Source organism: Alosa alosa, chromosome 17 (genome assembly GCF_017589495.1).
Source record: "Alosa alosa isolate M-15738 ecotype Scorff River chromosome 17, AALO_Geno_1.1, whole genome shotgun sequence".
NCBI lineage: Eukaryota > Metazoa > Chordata > Actinopteri > Clupeiformes > Clupeidae > Alosa > Alosa alosa.
Genome location: NC_063205.1, coordinates 980,023 through 1,001,069, shown reverse-complemented (window position 1 = coordinate 1,001,069; position 21,047 = coordinate 980,023). Strand labels below are relative to the sequence as shown.

The 21,047-nt window shown below is 40.5% G+C and overlaps 2 protein-coding genes across 9 annotated transcripts in view; one reads left to right on the top strand and one right to left on the bottom strand.

Annotated features, from left to right (window-relative positions):
- The first annotated feature begins 2,617 nt into the window (after positions 1-2,617).
- LOC125310197 (histone-lysine N-methyltransferase NSD2-like) overlaps positions 2,618-21,047 on the top strand; it is a 49,507-nt gene continuing 31,077 nt past the window's right edge. Inside the window, exons 1-11 of one of the 6 annotated variants that reach the window (XR_007196261.1) lie at positions 2,618-3,130; positions 3,567-3,729; positions 4,011-4,203; positions 4,636-4,761; positions 6,045-6,140; positions 7,508-7,603; positions 11,783-11,872; positions 12,208-12,267; positions 12,381-14,433; positions 14,564-14,599; positions 14,798-14,845. Coding sequence is in view for 4 of the 6 variants with exons in the window: in XM_048267378.1 (XP_048123335.1) it covers positions 3,025-3,130; positions 3,567-3,729; positions 4,011-4,203; positions 4,636-4,761; positions 6,045-6,140; positions 7,508-7,603; positions 11,783-11,872; positions 12,208-12,330 (993 nt within the window). In the remaining 2 variants the exon portion in view is untranslated. The other 5 variants (XM_048267378.1, XM_048267380.1, XM_048267382.1 and 2 more) reach the window with 5 other exon arrangements.
- Positions 19,141-21,047, bottom strand: part of ccdc146 (coiled-coil domain containing 146) — a 99,629-nt gene continuing 97,722 nt past the window's right edge. For all 3 annotated transcript variants that reach the window (XM_048267375.1, XM_048267377.1, XM_048267376.1), the window contains one exon: positions 19,141-19,411. In XM_048267375.1, coding sequence (XP_048123332.1) covers positions 19,211-19,411 — 201 coding nt within the window. In that variant the 3' untranslated portion in view covers positions 19,141-19,210. The remainder of the gene's footprint in view (positions 19,412-21,047) is intronic.

The following is a 21,047-nucleotide window of genomic DNA, read 5'->3' as shown; positions in this document are numbered from 1 at the left end:
ATCATGTAGAGGGAACTACTGCTGTAAGACAAAAATCAGTGAGCAGCAGCAAGTTGCAAATGTTGAGAGTGAAGAAGGGTTGAAACAACATCATTTCAAATACTGAGAGATTGTTTCATTTGTGGGAAGGCCAGCTCTAGATCAGAACCTCTGACAGCCATTTCGACTGGTACAGGGGCAATGTAAATTATAGGCCAAGTATACTTGCGTATACAAGGAATTTGGTCTCTGCATTTATCCCATCCGTGAATTAGTTAACACACAGAGCACACAGTGAACACGATGAGGTGAAGCACACACTAACCCGGAGCAGTGAGCTGCCTAATTACAGCGTCGTTCGGGGAGCAGTGAGGGGTTAGGTGCCTTGCTCAAGGGCACCATGCATGTGGTCATGGGAGAGCAGTGCTCAACCACTTCCCCCGCCTTTTTTCCCTTCTGGGTCGGGGAAAACTCTTCGTTTACAAGCCCGAACCCCTAATGAGTAGGCCACGGCTGTCCCAAGTACCAGAGACAAGGTCCTTCGGGCAGCTTCTGAAAGGCTTGATGAAGATGTACATTCAAATTCTTTCATGCCCAGATCTCTTTGCATATGATGTCAAATACCTTAAAATGTGCCTTGCACACTACATCTCTAAACGAAATATAACAGCAGCCATAGAAAAGAATAAAAAAAGCAGACCAATGTCTATAACAAAGCCTTTATTAAGCTCACTGAAGACATTGATAAAACAGTATTGTCCAAAGATATGAAAATGAGCTTATGATTGTTCCAGTTGAAATTGCTGTCAGAGGTTCTGGTTTAGAGCTGGCTTTCCCACAAATGAAACAATCTCTCCGTATTTGAAATGATGTTGTATCAGCCCTACTCAGCCTTCTTGGTGCAGATGTGCTCTCACTCTCAACATTTGTAACTTGCTGCTGCTCACTGATTTTTGTCTTACTGCAGTAGTTCGCTATACATGATGCATGATATGAAACTTTGATTTTGGAGGAAATATCATCTGTATATGGAGCCAGAGTTTTATGGACATCGCCATCTCTCTCTCTGCTGAGCAAGGGTAAGTAAGCGTTGGAGGCCTTCTACTGTGGGGTTTTGGACATAGAGATCTTTTTTCTTGCCCTTTTCAAAATGTTTTCCACAAGCTTTGGATCCAATGTCTGTAAGACATTCTCTATAATTCAAGAGACTAGTGAAAAGGAAACATTTCAGAATTTTTATTAAAATGCAAATCAAGTTGAATTACACATGCAACATTAGTCAGAGGGCTAAGTACTTTCTTAGCTATGGATATGATTCATTTCAAGGGAAAGTAGTTTCTACAACTGTTTAGCTACTTAGGGGTGAAGTAAGCAATGTAGGCTCTACTGTCCACTGCTGGTCTGGACAGACAAAAGCTAACAATATTATTTTCCATTATTCAGTAATGACTTGACCAAAACAAAATTCAAGTGAATGTAAATATTTTAATAAAGGTGTTCCATTCCAATGTTAACCTGATTCAATTGGATCTGTGTTTCATATGATATGTATCATTATTAAATGTAATATAGATCAGCACTTGCCTTGCAGTAACAATGGATTTTTGCCAGTGTTCCGTTTTCTTTCATTTTGGACACCTCATACATTGAGTGACAGAACAAAGGTGATTCGTCATACTATATTTACATATTTGGTATTGTTGGATTCAGTACAACCCCACCTTTCCCACATGCCATTATATGTGTTGCTATGATAATCCCTGGTAAAGCAGCTACAAAGTAAATGAAAACATTCTGCATATATTCATTTTTTGCATGTCCGCTTATTTTAAGTGTATGTTTACATGCCTCTATTCATTCCATACATCAAGATATTCACATCCAGTCTTTTCTAGTAGGCCAAGGTAAAGCAATTTCCTGACTATAAACATGCAAAGTTTCAAAGCTCTCAGAGCTTGTGTGATTGATCTGCACTAATTTATATGCCTTAACTCCAAAACAGACAGGCTATATTTTAGTCCTTTTTTGGTTTTGGGGTGTATAACAATATCTGTTAATTAAACAATCTTAGCAGTAAAATATTTTTAGCCAAGAATCCATTTGATATATGGGAGACCTTAGAGATGAGGAAAAACATTGTTGGGTTTAGGCCTAGTTCTACCTCCGGTAGGGGTATCTCAAAAACTAAAGCTCTTTCTGACCATCTGTCACTAGCCTAATTTGCAGGTCGTATGTTTAGAACAGGAAATCGCGTTGCCAGGACAACGTGACATATTCACTTACTGGCCTGGTTACGTTTATGCTGTGACTCACTCGGAAGATCATGAACCGCGGGAAAGTTTTACGTGATCACATCTACAGACATTTTTGGCTGAAGCCGACAGTGGATGCCAGCTCGGAAAATCGAATGGAAATGGTAAGTTGTTAACATTTTGTCACTGGGTAATTGAACATTGTGGTTAAGGAGCATTCAATATTAGTTTTAGCTCGTTATAGTAGATATAATGTCAACTGTATTGCGTTCAGAGGCGGTTCTGTTTTTATTTCGCTGCGTAGCCCTGGTCCTGTAATTCCATTAACTTGAGCCTCGTGGACATTTGCTAACTATGCTAGAACTTGCAAACACTGCTTAGCGCGCTGTGCTACATGACAAAAACATATAATTCCATTAGCTGGAGCGTCGAGGATATCCGCTAACGATGGTAGAAACTTCCAAACACTGCTTACATGCGCTATCCTTGCTACGTGGCAAAATTGTTAAGCTTAACATGTGATTCCATTAGCTGGAGTATCGTGGATATTTGCTAACAATGCTATCGATAGAAACTTCCAAACTCTGCTTAGGAGTAGTAGCCGTAGTAGTAATAATATATTTACCTTATCTGCGCTGTCGTTGCTACGTGACAAAATTGTTATCATGAACATTAATTTAAACATGTCATTGAATAGTTAGAAATCCTAATCCTTTGATCATGTGCAGTTTTAAAATATCTGTAGATCATTTTTGCTGAATTGGTGCTGTACTTGATTAACAGATCATTAACAATGACAACAAACAGGAAAGCCCCTGAAAGAGATGCCCTTGAACATGTGGTCAAGGCTATTGACAAGACCGCACACTTGGAAGTGAAATTCATAAACTCTGTCAAAGGTATGTAATGTGTGCTTGTTGTGGCACAATGTTCCATTCACATACTCACTCCTTTGCCATCACTAGCAAGTCATCCCACATACATACAACACACTGTCCACCACTCCCAACACTGAAATTACCAGTTGGCTCACTGCCTACATATACACAGCACAGTGCTGACCACATCTCATCCTCATTGCATCAACAGGAAAGCCCCTCTCAACATACAGCACACTGAGAGTACTTTTCCTGTAGTATGTGTATGTCCCTTAACTTACTGAATTTATTTTCTTAATGGGATTAGACAAACATTAGTACTTTTCTACTACAGTGATGCACAGTTGATAATTACCTCTCTAAATTACCCCAATTATGGATAAATATCTTGAACACATTTGAATCCTGAGTGTTAAAATACATAGAATACGTAGTGATATCTGCATTGTTGAACTAGGTCAAGGTGTGTTTGCCAAATCCCACTTTGAAAAAGGAAACTTTGTGGTGGAGGACCGAGGCCAATTAATAAAATCTGAAGAATCTCAAAGGAGGAGGAGAGTATATCATAGTCAATGTGCAGTCTTCCTGTTCGATTTCTACTGGCAAGAAAGATTATGGTGGTAAGTATAGGGATATGATTCATTTCAATACTATCTTGTCTTTGAATATCTTTATTATAAAGCTGACTTAATATAAGCAGTTCTGTAAATAATTATATGGACAGATGAATGGTGAAAACATGATCAAATGTTCATAGCTGTTTGCGAGGAGAGTGTCGTATCATTTGAAGTTCCTCATTATAATTCTACATTTTTAAATCTTAATATTACAAAATGATTTACAATAAAAATTGATTGATATTACAAAACCTAAACATTGTTTAAATCTACTCCGTCCTCAGCATTGATGCAGCTCAAGAAGATGGCAGCTTGGGAAGATTAGTTAATGATGAGAACATCCGTCCCAATTGCAAAATGAAAAAGCTCATAGTAGAGGGGAAGCCACACCTCTGTCTTTTCGCCCTGAGGAACATTATTCCTGGAGAGGAGATTACGTATAATTATGGAGGAACTGACTGGCCATGGAGGAATAAGGTTAGGCACATTAGGTGAAAACAAACGCACAATTTTCTGGTCTGGTGCAGTTCTGGGGGCCACGATAGCTACATTTTGCAATTAACAATCAATGATATTAGACATTTAGATGAACAACATGGTTTAGACATGAATTTTGATATGAATGTGTGTTTGTATGGAACACGTACTGCCACTTCCGTGTACAGGTAAGTTTTACTCAGAAATGTGGTGATGCCAATGCTTTAGCATGCAGCACAGTAGTATCTGATCCCAGCTAACTGCACCTTAACCTTCTGTAGACTTTTTGAGACAACAAGAACACATGATTTTTTTCCCCCCACACAATCTGTATTTTTACTGGGCATGTTGTAGGAATTGTTGGGTGTGAATTGAAATAAGAGAGTGCTGACAACCAGCTATTCCTGAATGTTGTTTCACATTGTTTTTCAGATTGAAGAGGAACCAGTTGAGACCATGTCTCCTGCAGTAGAGGCCCCTGAAACATCTCCGCAGCTTTTAGAGGCCCCTGAAACATCTCCGCAGCTTGCAGTGCTATCATCAGTGTCCGAGAAAAAGGTAATGAGTTATGTCACTGGCTCCCTTCTGAAAGAATATTCAATTGATAGGGTCTTTAACTGTTATTTTTAATAAAAACTGTTAGATAGAAGAAGGGATAGTGTTGTGATCAGTGGAACCCATCTTTAATATTTAGTGCCAAGTACATTCTGGTTTTTGCACCTTGAGGGGACCACAGCAACCGATTGTTGGAAGAATAGTGGTTAGGTGTGACCAAGCACACAATTTTCTGGTCTGGTGCAATTCTGGGGACCACGATGGCTACATTTTGTCATTAACAATTAATGATATTAATTTTAGTTCAGACATTAGAAATTTAGATAAACAACATGGTTTAGACATGAACTTTGATGTGAGCGTGTTTTTGTATGGAACACTTGCTGCCACATACGTGTACAGGTTAGTTTTACTCAGAAATGTGGTGATGACTGCTTTAGCATGCACCTAACTGCACCTTAACCTTCTCTAGACTTTTTGAGACTTCAGATGCAACAAGAACACATGATTCCCCCCCCCACACACACACACAATCTGTATTTTTATCGTGCATGTTGTAGCTATTCCTGAATGTTGTTGAACATTGTTTTTCAGATAGGAAAGAAACGTCTTATGACCAAGTCTGCATCTCCGCAAGATAGAGGCCCCTAAAACATCTCAGCCGCCTGCAGTGCTTTCGACAGTGTCCGAGAAAAAGGTAATGAGTTCATTTCACTGGCTCCCCTATGAAAGAATATTCAATTGATAGGGTCTTTAACTGTTATTTTTAATAAAAAAAAACTGTTAGATAGAAGAAGGGATAGTGTTGTGATCAGTGGAACCCATCTTTAATATTTAGTGCCAAGCACATTCTGGTTTTTGCACATTGAGGGGACCACATCAACCGATTGTTGTTAGAATAGTGGTTAGGTGTGACCAAGCACACAATTTTCTGGTCTGGTGCAATTCTGGGGACCACGATAGCTACATTTTGTTATTAACAATTAATGATATTAATTTTAGTTCAGACATTAGAAGTTTAGATAAACAACATGGTTTAGACATGCACTTTGATATGAAGGTGTGTTTGTATGGAACACGTACTGCCACTTTCGTGTACAGGTTAGTTTTACTCAGAAATGTGGTGATGACTGCTTTAGCATGCACCTAACTGCACCTTAACCTTCTCTAGACTTTTTGAGACTTCAGATGCAACAAGAACACATGATTCTCCCCCCCCACACAATCTGTATTTTTATCGTGCATGTTGTAGCTATTCCTGAATGTTGTTGAACATTGTTTTTCAGATTGGAAAGAAACGTCTTATGACCAAGTCTGCCGCAGTAGAGGCCCCTAAAACATCTCAGCCGCCTGCAGTGCTTTCGACAGTGTCCGAGAAAAAGGTAATGAGTTCATTTCACTGGCTCCCCTATGAAAGAATATTCAATTGATAGGGTCTTTAACTGTTATTTTTTTTAAAAAAAAAAAAAAAAACTGTTAGATAGAAGAAGGGATAGTGTTGTGATCAGTGGAACCCATCTTTAATATTTAGTGCCAAGCACATTCTGGTTTTGCACACGTTGAGGGGACCACATCAACCCGATTGTTAGAATAGTGGTTAGGTGTGACCAAGCACACAATTTTTCTGGTCTGGTGGAATTCTGGGGACCCGCGATAGCTACATTTTCTCATTAACAATTAATGATATTCATTGTTGTTCAGACATTAAAGTTTAGATAAACAACATGGTTTAGACATGCACTTTGATATGAAGGTGTGTTTGTATGGAACGCATACTGCCACTTTCGTGTACAGGTTAGTTTTACTCAGAAATGTGGTGATGACTGCTTTAGCATGCACCTAACTGCACCTTAACCTTCTCTAGACTTTTTGAGACTTCAGATGCAACAAGAACACATGATTCTCCCCCCCCACACAATCTGTATTTTTATCGTGCATGTTTGTAGCTATTCCTGAATGTTGTTGAACATTGTTTTCAGATTGGAAAGAAACGTCTTATGACCAAGTCTGCATGAGTAGAGGCCCTAAAACATCTCAGCCGCCTGCAGTGCTTTTCCTGACAGTGTCGAGAAAAAGGTAATGAGTTCATTTCACTGGCTCCCCTATGAAAGAATATTCAATTGATAGGGTCTTTAACTGTTATTTTTAATAAAAAAAAAAAACTGTTAGATAGAAGAAGGGATAGTGTTGTGATCAGTGGAACCCATCTTTAATATTTAGTGCCAAGCACATTCTGGTTTTTGCACGTTGAGGGGACCACATCAACCGATTGTTAGAATAGTGGTTAGGTGTGACCAAGCACACAATTTTCTGGTCTGGTGGAATTCTGGGGACCACGATAGCTACATTTTCTCATTAACAATTAATGATATTCATTGTTGTTCAGAACTGTGAACTGTAGGCCACACCCCTCATCATGTGACAATGGGTCACATGACTCACTAATTAACATAATTAGCATATGTCAAAAAAAAAAGAAGTCCAGTTGGCTTAACTAACTGAACTTGGCTACCATGACCTGGATGAATGAGAATCTTCAGACACTATTCCTGAACCTCTTCTAATGGCTTTTTAGGGTTTTGATTAAACATTAACATGGGATTTTTAACTATAATGTATAACTTTACAGTATATACTGTACTATAACTGTGTTTTTTTGTGTGTCTTAGGAATTGTTTGTGGTGATATGAAATAGTAAGAAAGTACCGACAACCAGCTATTCTTGAATGTTGTTGAACATTGTTTTCAGATCGAAGAGGAACCCGTTGTGACTAATTCTACAGCAGTAGAGGCCCCTCAAACATCCCAGCAGCCTGCAGTGCTTTCGTCAGTTTCCAAGAAAAAGGTAATGATTTTCATTTCGGTTGCTCTTCCAGGAAAGAATAACTTCTTGTTCGTGTCAGAAAATTAGTTTTTAGGTATGACCAACCACACCATTTTCTTGTCAGGTAAAATTCAAATGTTTGTAACTTAAGTCATCAACATGGAAGACACAATATTGAAGATGTGAGTGTGGCCTTGTAATTCATTTTAATTGCTGTTCTTGTGCACAAACAGGTCAATGTTAGTTTTAATGTTAAATGGCGTTTACTAACGTAGGTTCAAGAGGAACATGACGAAATATGCCACTCCTCCTCTGCAGTCAGAGGTTACTTATACACATCTCACCCGTCGGTGACTCAGCTTTACTTTGCGCTCACACCCACCCCCTCCCCATTCACACCCACCACCTCCCCATTCACCAGTTCAGACTGTTCGGTCCTAAATATCTCATTTTACCCTGATTTAATCCAGAGGGGTGCTTGGAGAATGTGCATCGTATACTGATGCAGTCATCAGAATTGGCATGGTTCTACGCTCCAGAATCCAGACCTGCAACCTTGCCTGACACCCTTTTAAGTAATACATTCATTCCAACTAATGGCTTAAATCCACTAATCAACCTCTGACGTATATACGTTGCTTTAATATCCCTTAGCACTCTTTAGCGTTCGGTCTCCCGTCAATGCCTGCCGCGCAGTCGCACGAGACAAACAACTGTCAAGAGACGCTGCGTAAACTTTGCTTCTCACATACTCTCCACCAGCGTGGTCTTGCCGCATCACTGAGAGCTGCTGCGGAAGCAGGCGCCACCAGGGTGGTCCTGCAGCATTGCCATAGGACATTGGCCAGAGACCTACTTTAGCGTGCGTTCGTCCACCTCAAAGTTCGGAACATGAACTATTACGTGGCACTATTTCCTGAACTAAAGTCGACAAGGTGCCGTATTGAATAAAACGGACGATTTTGTCAAATACGGTGTCAAATTTAGTTTGAACTCCCCTCCACTAGTTGGCAGACATGTAGTACTTCGATGTCAGCTCAAGATGACGTCATGTTTCTATTGAAAATTACATAGGGAAATGCATTCAAACAACCGCATGAAACCCACGAGTTAAAGCCAGATCCGGAAGTCGGGATGCTGCCAAATGCGACTAAATTCAAGCTGAATTACACTAAATTGTAAATAAAAAGGTCATCGATATTGCAGAATTGGGTTTGTTAATGTATTATCTACTGTATATTTTCTTTGGGAAGATAACGATTGATCATCTAATGATCGTCTTATTTGCATTGCTTCTCAGCATAATGTTTACCGCTGCCAGCTGATAGTCACAATTTCACAAAGCACACAATGTTTGTTCGAGCTCATTGACCAACATAGATGATGTTTGCAGAGGTAAATGTTATTGTAATGTTAGTATGAGAACTGGTGGGGATGCAAAGGCACCAGGGGTAGTGAAAAATAAGGCTAGAAATGGCGACAAATAATGATCGCAATGAACCACCCATGAAGCACACGAATACGGGGCTTGTTTGAACACTGTATAAGTGGGTGTAGCAGGTGTAAACATAGTCAAAGTGTATGTTGTAAAGCTGGTGGATATGTAAGAAGTGTCAGGGATGTAACAAAAATAAGAACTAGCAAAGATGATGGTTGTTTGATTCGCGTGCAAAATGGGGAGCTGTGCGCTTTGGAGTGGCTGCCTTTGTGACTCTGCCTATGACGTCACTATATGCAAATTAGCCCAGAATTACACTACACATGAACTTTAGGCCATACAGAACATTTTTCTCATATACACCAAGTCTTTATCTTTAGCCACTTTTAAGCCAGTCTTTTGAAGTCTTGCTGCCCAAATCGTATAATTTCCCCCAAAACCTCTGGCGCCTGAAGAGTTAACTACCCTTTACCTGACCCTAACCCAACCCTTTACCTGACCCTAACCCAACCCTAACCCAACCCCAACCCCAACCCAACCCCAACCCCACCCTAACCCTAAAACAGTGTTTTTTCTCCATTCCTTTTTTCCCCATTCCACTCCATTTTTGTCAGTTTTGTGGCTTTAATGGTTGTTGGTTGTGCACATAAATAATATTTGTTCATTTCTAGTTATTCCTTAAACATTGTCTTTTAGATTGGAGAGAAACATACTGTGATTGAGTCTGGAGTAGCTGACAGTTATGAAACACCTGAACACTGTGGTCTGCTTTCGCCCAAGAAAAAGGTATGGAATTTTCATTTCAGTTGCTATTGTAGAAAAGATCAACTTCTTGTTCTCTATAAAGAACGATAGTCATTACATATGACCAAGCTGATGGAAATTCGTGGACCATTTCTATGCATTTTTTTTTTTACACATTTTACATGTGAATTTTTTATGACCATTGACTTGTAATTAATATCTATTACCACTTAGGTAAAAGATTAAAAGTAACCTTCGTTACCATTAAGTATTCCTGTGTTTTCCTTTGTCTCACTTATTCTTATTTTAATTTGTACTTATTTATCAATGTGCTGTTGATTAGTGATACTCTAGAGATGTAATCTAATTCAGGAGTCCTCAGACCAAGACTGATGTCTGGATCATGGAGTATGGTGTGCATTTGTATAACAAAAGCATGGATATGATGTTGGCAAACATGAATATATCCGTCAGAAAATGAGGAACTGGGAAGGCTTTTTTAAGATTTGTTAGGAAAACCACTCCCTTGAAGACCATCGAAGATCACATGAAGCCTGAAAATTTCATGCATGTTGTTGCAAAAAGCTGTGCAAAACTTCGTGGGCTGGCTTTGTGTCTGAATCCAGCACCTACAAGCGTCCAAGTCTTGCACTAAAAATTGGGCATAGTCTGGTGAAGATATAAAGGCTGCTTCTTGAAGCCCGTGCAAGTATGCAAAACAACCAACCAGCAGCAAAAGATGCTCGTTTAGGTTCCACTCAGTGTCTGATGAAGCCAGATGGAGCGAACTCATTTCAGCTGCATCACTGAGAACAATGCATGAATCCAAGTCTTGAAATGGAATGTTCCTCAGTTGATTCCGTTCACTAAGGATGTTCAGAAACTCCACCGTTCACTCCTATTTGGACATGCAGCAAGAACAGTTTTACAACGAACTGTCCTCAGAGCCATCTAAAAGACTTGGGTAGATCTGACTAAAATCACTTTGACACAAGTCATGATGTTCAACCGGCGTGGGAACAGGAGAAGTTTCAAAAATGCCCCTCTCTACCTATTTTTGCTCCAAATCCAGTAGATCTGCAGGAAGATGTGGGTATGGCTTTCAGAGCTAGAGAAAAAAACTCTGTCAGCATTTCAGGAGGTTGGAGATACGAGGAAAAAGAGGAAGAAAGGTCCCTGTCCTCCTAACTCCAGAAATGCAGAGATCGTTGGACCTCCTTGTTGCCAAAAGCGACATGAATGTGGGATTCTTAAGGAAAATGGCTACCTATTTGCCAGGCCGTCTGTATTGACCTGCTACCGTGGTTCTGATTGTATCAGAGATTTTGCCAAAGGTCTGTGGTATTGCAAACTACACAAGTCTCACTTCTACAAAACTGCGCCAAGCAAACGGAACACTCTCTCAAGTTCTCAACCTCAGTAATACAGGCTGGACCAATTAGCCAATTTCCTTGGCCATGATGTCAGAGTCCATCGGCAATTTTACAGGCTGCCTGAAGGGACCCTTCAACTTGCTAAAATTAGCAAAGTCCTCTTGGCTCTTGAACAGGGGCGTTTGGCAGAATTCAAAGGCAAAGGCCTGGATGACATCACAATCGGTCCAGAAGGTATTTCTGATGTTTTTTCTTCACACATTTCTGTGTAAAAAGTAGACTTAAGCTTAAAAAATGTCCAGGTCAAATCATGTATTATAAAATGAATTGGTACCTTTTGACTTTCATCCCCTTGCTCATCTCAGAGAGTGTGAACCTTGACAGTGACCATGAGGCACAGGGTGGAGTCTGACACACAAGATATGTATTTTCATACTACAAAGACTGATGTTCCCCCTACCCCAACCCAACCCCAACCCCAACCCAACCCCAACCCAACCCTAACCCTAAAACAGTGTTTTTTCTCCATTCCTTTTTTCCCCATTCCACTCCATTTTTGTCAGTTTTGTGGCTTTAATGGTTGTTGGTTGTGCACATAAATAATATTTGTTCATTTCTAGTTATTCCTTAAACATTGTCTTTTAGATTGGAGAGAAACGTACTGTGATTGAGTCTGGAGTAGCTGACAGTTATGAAACACCTGAACACTGTGGTCTGCTTTCGCCCAAGAAAAAGGTATGGAATTTTCATTTCAGTTGCTATTGTAGAAAAGATCAACTTCTTGTTCTCTATAAAGAACGATAGTCATTACATATGACCAAGCTGATGGAAATTCGTGGACCATTTCTATGCATTTTTTTTTTTTTACACATTTTACATGTGAATTTGCACATGACCATTGACTTGTAATTAATATCTATTACCACTTAGGTAAAAAGATTAAAAAGTAACCTTCGTTACCATTAAGTATTCCTGTGTTTTCCTTTGTCTCACTTATTCTTATTTTAATTTGTACTTATTTATCAATGTGCTGTTGATTAGTGATACTCTAGAGATGTAATCTAATTCAGGAGTCCTCAGACCAAGACCAACCTTATGTCCCCAAACTGAGGAGGACCAAAAGCATTCAGGTAATCAAGGCACTAATTAAGATGGACATTATAGTTGGTTCATTTGATATAAAACTGCATTGAAAAAGTTAAGTAACTGAGCTATTTTTATTTATTTTATCCCCCCTTAACAGATTAACAGACAAACCGATTTTGATTCCTATGAGCTTTTTGAGACATCAGATGAAAGTGAAGAAGAATATGTTCCTGATACAAGCGTGGATTCATCTGATGAAACGGACACCAGTGACGTTTTTGAAACATCCAATCAGAAGAAAATTACATTAAGGGGACGCTCACTCGTACGAAAGGGCAGTGCTTTGAAACGGAAAAGGCACCATTCCAGAAGTGTATCCTGTTGCCGAACACATTCTTTTGGTGGACAGTCATCAGAAACTTCACACACTGAAGACCCTCATGGAAGCTGGACACTGGTTTGTCCTGACAGTACTACTTCCCCCACTTCAGATGTAGCTGACGACTTACTTACCGTACCTGCTGTCTGTAAAAAAGAGGATGGATCACGACAATATAACAAAAAACAGTACTGTTTATACTGTAAGAAGGGATTTATAAAAATGGCCAGGCATTTAGAGCGTGCTCATAAAAACGAGAAAGAAGTTGCACAGGCTGGGTCTTTTCCAAAAGGTTCTAAACAAAGAAGACTGCATCTGGAACATTTGAGAAATAGAGGCAACTTCGCCCACAATTCTGAGGTCTTAAATACTGGTGTTGGAAAGCTTGTTCCTCGGAAACAACCAAAAGATGATTCTAAACCCAGAGATTTTGATCACTGTATATATTGTCAAGGCTATTTCACAAAGAAAGTTATGTGGCGCCACATGATGATATGCAAGTTTAAGCCTAGTGGCCCTACGAAGCCTGGCAAAACACGGGTGCAAGCACTTTGTGCTTTTGCTGTACCACCACCACCTGGAGTCAAAGCAGAATTCTGGAAGGTCCTAAACCATATGATTCAAGATGACGTTTACTTTGCAGTTAAATCTGATGTCTGGATCATGGAGTATGGTGTGCATTTGTATAACAAGCATGGATATGATGTTGGCAAACATGAATATATCCGTCAGAAAATGAGGGAACTGGGAAGGCTTTTGATTTGTTCGAGGAAAACCACTCCCTTGAAGACCATCGAAGATCACATGAAGCCTGAAAATTTCATGCATGTTGTGCAAGCTGTGCAACTCGTGGCTGGCTTTGTGTCTGAATCCAGCACCTACAAGCGTCCAAGTCTTGCACTAAAAATTGGGCATAGTCTGGTGAAGATATCGCTGCTTCTTGAAGCCCGTGCAAGTATGCAAAACAACCAACCAGCAGCAAAAGATGCTCGTAGGTTCCACTCAGTGTACGAAGCCAGATGGAACGAACTCATTTCAGCTGCATCACTGAGAACAATGCATGAATCGAAATGGAATGTTCCTCAGTTGATTCCGTTCACTAAGGATGTTCAGAAACTCCACTCCTATTTGGACATGCAGCAAGAACAGTTTTACAACGAACTGTCCTCAGAGCCATCTAAAAAGACTTGGGTACATCTGACTAAAATCACTTTGACACAAGTCATGATGTTCAACCGACGTAGAACAGGAGAAGTTTAAAAAATGCCCCTCTCTACCTATTTTGCTCCAAATCCAGTAGATCTGCAGGAAGATGTGGGTATGGCGCTTTCAGAGCTAGAGAAAAAACTCTGTCAGCATTTCAGGAGGTTGGAGATACGAGGAAAAAGAGGAAGAAAGGTCCCTGTCCTCCTAACTCCAGAAATGCAGAGATCGTTGGACCTCCTTGTTGCCAAGCGACATGAATGTGGGATTCTTAAGGAAAATGGCTACCTATTTGCCAGGCCGTCTGTATTGACCTGCTACCGTGGTTCTGATTGTATCAGAGATTTTGCCAAGGTCTGTGGTATTGCAAACTACACAAGTCTCACTTCTACAAAACTGCGCAAGCAAACCGGAACACTCTCTCAAGTTCTCAACCTCAGTAATACAGAGCTGGACCAATTAGCCAATTTCCTTGGCCATGATGTCAGAGTCCATCGGCAATTTTACAGGCTGCCTGAAGGGACCCTTCAACTTGCTAAAATTAGCAAAGTCCTCTTGGCTCTTGAACAGGGGCGTTTGGCAGAATTCAAAGGCAAAGGCCTGGATGACATCACAATCGGTCCAGAAGGTATTTCTGATGTTTTTCTTCACACATTTCTGTGTAAAAAGTAGACTTAAGCTTAAAAAATGTCCAGGTCAAATCATGTATTATAAAATGAATTGGTACCTTTTGACTTTCATCCCCTTGCTCATCTCAGAGAGTGTGAACCTTGACAGTGACCATGAGGCACAGGGTGAGTCTGACACACAAGATATGTATTTTCATACTACAAAGACTGATGTCTGTCTTCACATATTTCTGTGTAAAGTGTAGACTTTAGATAGAAAAATTAACAGGTTTAAGTCATGTTTCAGCTACAGTTGTTGAAGTCAGACAATCAAATTAATTGCCACTTTACGATTTGTCATTTCCATCTCCTTCCTTATCTCAGAGAATGTAGACAGTGACACTGAGGTACAGCGTGAGTCTGACACACAAGGTATGTTTTTTTTTTTTTTTTTCCATGTGGTTCCAAATACTTGTATGTATGTATGTATGTATGTATGTATGTATGCAATGTATGTATGCAATCAGAAACCCAGTCTCAGAAGAGGGAGAGGAGTACAGAAGGGTTGATGGAGAAAGCGGTTAAGGTTAAGTTGGAAAAGATGAGTGAAGTGATCTATAACTATGTCTTAGACAGGTTTGGATGTAGCAATTGAATTCCTTGTTCAAGTGCCTTGATCAAGAATAGTTTTCTTCATATGTTTCCTTAAGAAAACTAGTTTTCTTTCCCTTTTGCTTGGATGGGGGGTTTTGAACCTGGGTTGCCCGTTTGTGAGGCAAGTGCCTTGGCCATTGTGCTACAGTGGAGTTGAAGATCAGTGTAACTTAAGGTAATATGTGCAATGTGAATAGGTACACCCCAGACCAGTAGAGGGCAGCAATGCAGATACTTGGTCAGTAGAAGCACAGCAGACTAAGTTCCGTGGAGCTAGCGACAGTAAGCGTCAGTACGCGACAATAGCGGGCAATATGGCGGCGAAAAGCGTCAAAATAAAGGTACAGACGAACGATCAGATAAATTAGGTTAAAATTCGGTTTTCAGAGTATTTCAAAGGTTTACACGAAATGTAAACATGTTGCTGAAACTTAGCCTATGTAAATGCATGTGCAAATGTTGTAATTGTAGCAGAATTGTCTTGCTAACATCCTTGAAATTGAGCGGAAGTGATCTCCGCAATAACACCTTTCTCAATGCAAGGCAAGACAAACCAGAGCCGATCTACGGACATTCTCTGGACAAACGTCTCCATCTCCTGATGTAGGCTACTATTAAAAAAGAGGGGGAACAAAAACAAGCATAGAAAAAAGGGGATAATAATGTACTATACATCGATTTATAATAATGTACTATACATCGATTTATAATAATGTACTATACATCGATTTAAAGTTAATGTTTTATAATAATGTACTATACATCGATTTAAAGTTAATGTTTTATAATAATGTACTATACATCGATTTAAAGTTAATGTTTTATAATAATGTACTATACATCGATTTAAAGTTAATGTTTTATAATAATGTACTATACATCGATTTAAAGTTAATGTTTTATAATAATGTACTATACATCGATTTAAAGTTAATGTTTTTATACAATTATACTTTACATTAATATAATTGTAATTTGATAATAGTGTTATTTTAGGTCATGTTCATGAAAAAGGTAATCCTTCCACGCTTAGTTCAAACTTAGGGTGGTAGGCTAAAATGGACTTGTACTTTCAGAATAGATATTTATGCCAAATTTGTCTTTATAGGTGCCATACTAACTCTGTACGAACTCCTACCCTAGGCCTGCCATACTATACACAATACTATTGAACTTTAAATTGTGTGGCTATGAAAACAATAAGTTGTGCATATTTAAAAGGGGGTAAAATGGACTCCTTATAACATATACTTTCAGAATACACATAGATATTTATACCAAGTTCGCCTTTGTAGTACCAGGCAATACCAAGTCTGTACCAAGTCACTAGGCCTTCTATTGACACACTGTTGAACTTCAAATAGTGTGGCTCTGAAAACAATCAGTTGTGCATATGTAAAAGGGGGGTGAAATGAAATCCTTATAACATGTACTTTCAGAATATATATATATATATATATATATATATATATATATATATATATATATATATAGATATTTATACCAAATTCGCCTTTGTAGGTACCAGGCCATACTAAGTGTGTACCGAGTCATATACTAGTTCTGCCATTGACACACACTGTTGAACTTCAAATTGTGTGGCTCTGAAAACAATCAGTTGTGCATATGTAAAAGGGGGGTGAAATGAAATCCTTATAACGTGTACTTTCAGTATATATATAGATATTTATACCAAGTTCGCCTTTGTAGGTACAAGGCCATACTAACTCTCTACCGAGTCACATACTAAGCCTCACATTGACATACACTGTTGAACTTCAAATTGTGTGGCTCTGAAAACAATAAGTTGTGCATATGTAAAAGGGGGGTGAAATGAAATCCTTATAATGTGTACTTTCAGTATATATATAGATATTTATACCAAGTATAGTGGGGTTGGGGGAGGGTTGGGGATAAGGGGGGCATGGGGATAGAAGCGTTGGGGGGAGATGGGGGCATAGAGAGAGAAGGAGAGAGGGGGAAAGAGAGACTGGGAGAAAGAGGGTGAGAAGGGATCGAGAGTGTGTGTGTGTGGGGTGTGTGGCGAAGAGGAGAGAAAGGGTTGAGAGTTTAATTTGTTCAGTATTTTGTTTGGATTCTTTGTTCAGTATCTGTAATTGTATTGTCACTCAGTAAAGAGCTTTGTTTAAAGTATGTTCAGGTGATAGTTCTGCTTCATGTGTAGAAACCCTATCTATATAGAAAGATGCATCTGTGTGTCTGTCTGTGGCTTGTATATCTCTGACCGTGTGTCAGATATGGCTTGGGCATGGGTTGATGGTGTGCATCATCAATTTAAAAAAAAAAAAAAAAATCAAAACCTTTATGAAATGATTTTACATGCAAGCCCCAAAAGGCTAGCCTGACGAGCCAGACCCACATTAAAATGTAGGGTCTGGGCACTCACCGTTCGCAGTGCTCAGTCCGAGTGGTGGGATAATCGGTTGTCTTTCAAATTTCCTCTGCACGCAATAGGACAGGGTTGAGGTGGGTTATACTAGACACAGATTTGTGCATAAATGCCGTCCACCGTTTCATGTGTCACAGCGGTCAGGTGTCTCATTTTATCTCAGATAATGGCACCAACTCTATTGGGGCTGAACAGGAGTTGAGGGAAGCAGTTGCTGAGCTGCGCCATGAGAACATTCAGCATGCTCTACTGCAGTGTGGTCTAACATGGTCTTAGAACCCCCCAGCCGCCTCTCACCATGGGGGCATCTATGTATATATATATATGTAGAGAGAGAGGGAGAGCATAGCATAGCATACAAACCTGTCCTATAATGCCTGCAGCATACATAATCCAAACTGACTATCACCTAACTCTAATTTTATGACCGTAGGTAGGCCATATCACCTTCACGTTTAGATAGCAGTCAATCTGGGGTGCAGGTGTCTGACTGTTGGTCCTGTCTAGTGATGTCAGAACAGCTGTTCCCCAGAAGAATGACATACCTGAGAAGTGTGTTAAGATGTTCCTCAGAAGAATAGAAAGATCTGAAATGTGTGTTTAGGGCCCCCAGAAGGATAGTAAACCAGATGGTGTGTACGTATTGTCACCACAAAGCACTAAAAACCTGACCAGATCCCCACAAAGGAGGTTCTTGTCAGGTCAAAAACCTCTACTTTGTCCGATTGATAATTGGAAGTGACATATCTGTTCTCATCCACTCAAGGCTGCTGCCTGATTTTATTCAGTGTTGTATGTCCTTTAGAAAGGGTGGTTCCCACAATGCATGGCCTAGTCAGGTGGCCCCACAAGGGCACAAAGACAAGTATGTGTGTGTGTGTGCTAGATCTGGATGGGCTTGGGCTTGGGCTGGTGTGTGTGTGTGTGTGTGTGTGTGTGTGTGTGTGTGTGTGTGTGTGTGTGTGTGTGTGTGTGTGTGTGTGTGTGTGTGTGTGTGTGTGTGTGCGCCTGTGTGTGTGTGCTAGATCTGGATGGGCTGGGGTTGGGGTGTGTGTGTGCGCTAGATCTGGATGGGCTTGGGCTGGGGTGTGTGTGTGTGTGTGTGTGTGTGTGTGTGTGTGCTAGATCTGGATGGGCTTGGGCTGGTGTGTGTGTGTGTGTGTGTGTGTGTGTGTGTGTGTGTGTGTGTGTGTGTGTGTGTGTGTGTGTGTGTGTGTGTGTGTGTGTGTGTGTGTGTGTGTGTGTGTGTGCGCTAGATCTGGATGGGCTTGGGCTGGGTGTGTGTGTGCTAGATCTGGATGGGCTTGGGCTGGGGTGTGTGTGTGTGCTAGATCTGGATGGGCTTGGGCTGGGGTGTGTGTGTGTGTGTGTGCCGTGTGTGTGTGCTAGATCTGGATGGGCTTGGGCTGGGGTGTGTGTGTGCGCTAGATCTGGATGGGTGGGTGTGTGTGCGTGTGTGTGTGTGTGTGCGGTGTGTGTGTGCTAGATCTGGATGGGCTTGGGCTGGGGTGTGTGTGTGTGTGTGTGTGTGCGCGTGTGTGTGTGCTAGATCTGGATGGGCTGGGGCTGGGTGTGTGTGCGTGCGTGTGTGTGTGTGTGTGTGTGTGTGTGTGCTAGATCTGGATGGGCTTGGGCTGGGGTGTGTGTGTGTGTGTGTGTGTGTGCGTGCGTGTGTGTGTGCTAGATCTGGATGGGCTGGGGTGTGTGTGTGCGTGTGTGTGTGTGTGTGTGTGCTAGATCTGGATGGGCTTGGGCTGGGGTTTGCGGATGTGGCGCATGTTGGCTCCGGGCTCCGTGGGCATGAAGGGGGCGCGAGCGCCGTAGGGTTTGGGGAGGGGCATGCTGTCTCCGGGGGGGATGTAGGCGTTGGGACGAGACTCCGCCGTCGTGTACACGCCGCTAGGAAGCAGGCTCCTTTCCTCCTCTTCCTCCAGCTGTACACACACACACACACACACACACACACACAGTTAGAAGAACTGGCATACTGGGTCCTGGCATCTCTGGCCAAGCTAATGTTAGCTATAATGTTAGCTGGAGGCTAACTCATCAGGTCAAGCATGCATATGACTGCAATAATGGTGGACTTAACTTGATATGGATATATGTTTATATTTTGATATGTTTATATTAGGGCTGTCAAAATTAACGCGTAAATCGCAGCGATTCATTTTGAAATGCATAACGCGTTACAAAATATTAACACAATTAACGTATTGTGTTGACCTATTCCTTTGTGGGGGGGTTGACGTCATGTAATGGAAGCCACTAGCTGCTGAAGATGGAGAGTTTATTATATTGTCTGTGGAGTAAGCTGAATATGGAAAGGAACTTGAGAAGCTTGTAGGCGAAAAGTATCAGTTTAAAAAAATTGCCTGATCAGTGCTGCCGCTACCACCACACACATCATGCACTGTGTGTAGGGAGCGGCACCAAGAGACATTTACAAGAGACAGGGGTCGAGAACGTTTACAATGTCAACATGCACCAACACCAAGAGACAGTGGTCGAGAACGTTTACAATGTCAACATGCACCAACACCAACAGACAGGGGTCGAGAACGTTTACAATGTCAACATGCACCAAGAGCATGTTACAGGGACCGAGAACGTTTACAAAGTCAACATGCACCAACACCAAGAGACAGGGGCAGAGAACGTTTACAATGTCAACATGCACCAAGAGCATGTTACAGGGACCGAGAACGTTTACAATGTCAACATGCACCAACAGCATGTTACATATATGATACATTTTGGGTACACTGCATTAAGATCCAACGTGAACGTATGCTACTCCATTTAATTGAGAACACGCGCGCACATATAGTATAAGTATAAGTTTATATACTCTTTTTATCCCGTGAGGGGAAATTTGGTCTCTGCATTTATCCCAATCCATCCCAATCCCACTACTGACCAGTTATAAACTGAGAGCCAGGGCACTTTGACAGGCTGCACTCACTGTGATTTGGATAATGGACAAGAATACGAAGGGTGGTCTTTGCCTTAATGTAATGGAACTGGTGAGTCTTTAAGTCTTCAATAATTTCTTCTTTCTAATTTCTACATGACGATATGCCGATTAAAACGCATTCCACTCAGCTAGCTAGGTGGCTACTGGCTACCAGGCTCATAATTCACTTTTAATTGCAAACAGAACATGTCTACCTAGCATCATGTCATTGCATGCTTCTATTTCAAAGGAATGAAAGCGGTTTATGCCAACTTAATAATAATAAATATTAAGATCATTGCACAATGGGTTTAAAGTGACAGTGCACCATTTACAAATGAGTTAAACAGCATTAAATGAGTGGAATTTCTTAAGAAATTAAATTACTGTGTCATTATTATCATATAAACGTGTTTTACCTTTACCTTTGTGGTTACTCATTAATTTTGTGATGCCACTTAAGAAGCTTTAGTCTTTAGGGAGAAAATGTACTTTTTAATTGCGATTAATCTAGATTACTTCATTTCAAAATATGAGATTAATTAGTTAATTGTTTTTAATCGTTTGACAGCCCTAGTTTATATATATATATATATATATATATAAATGTATGT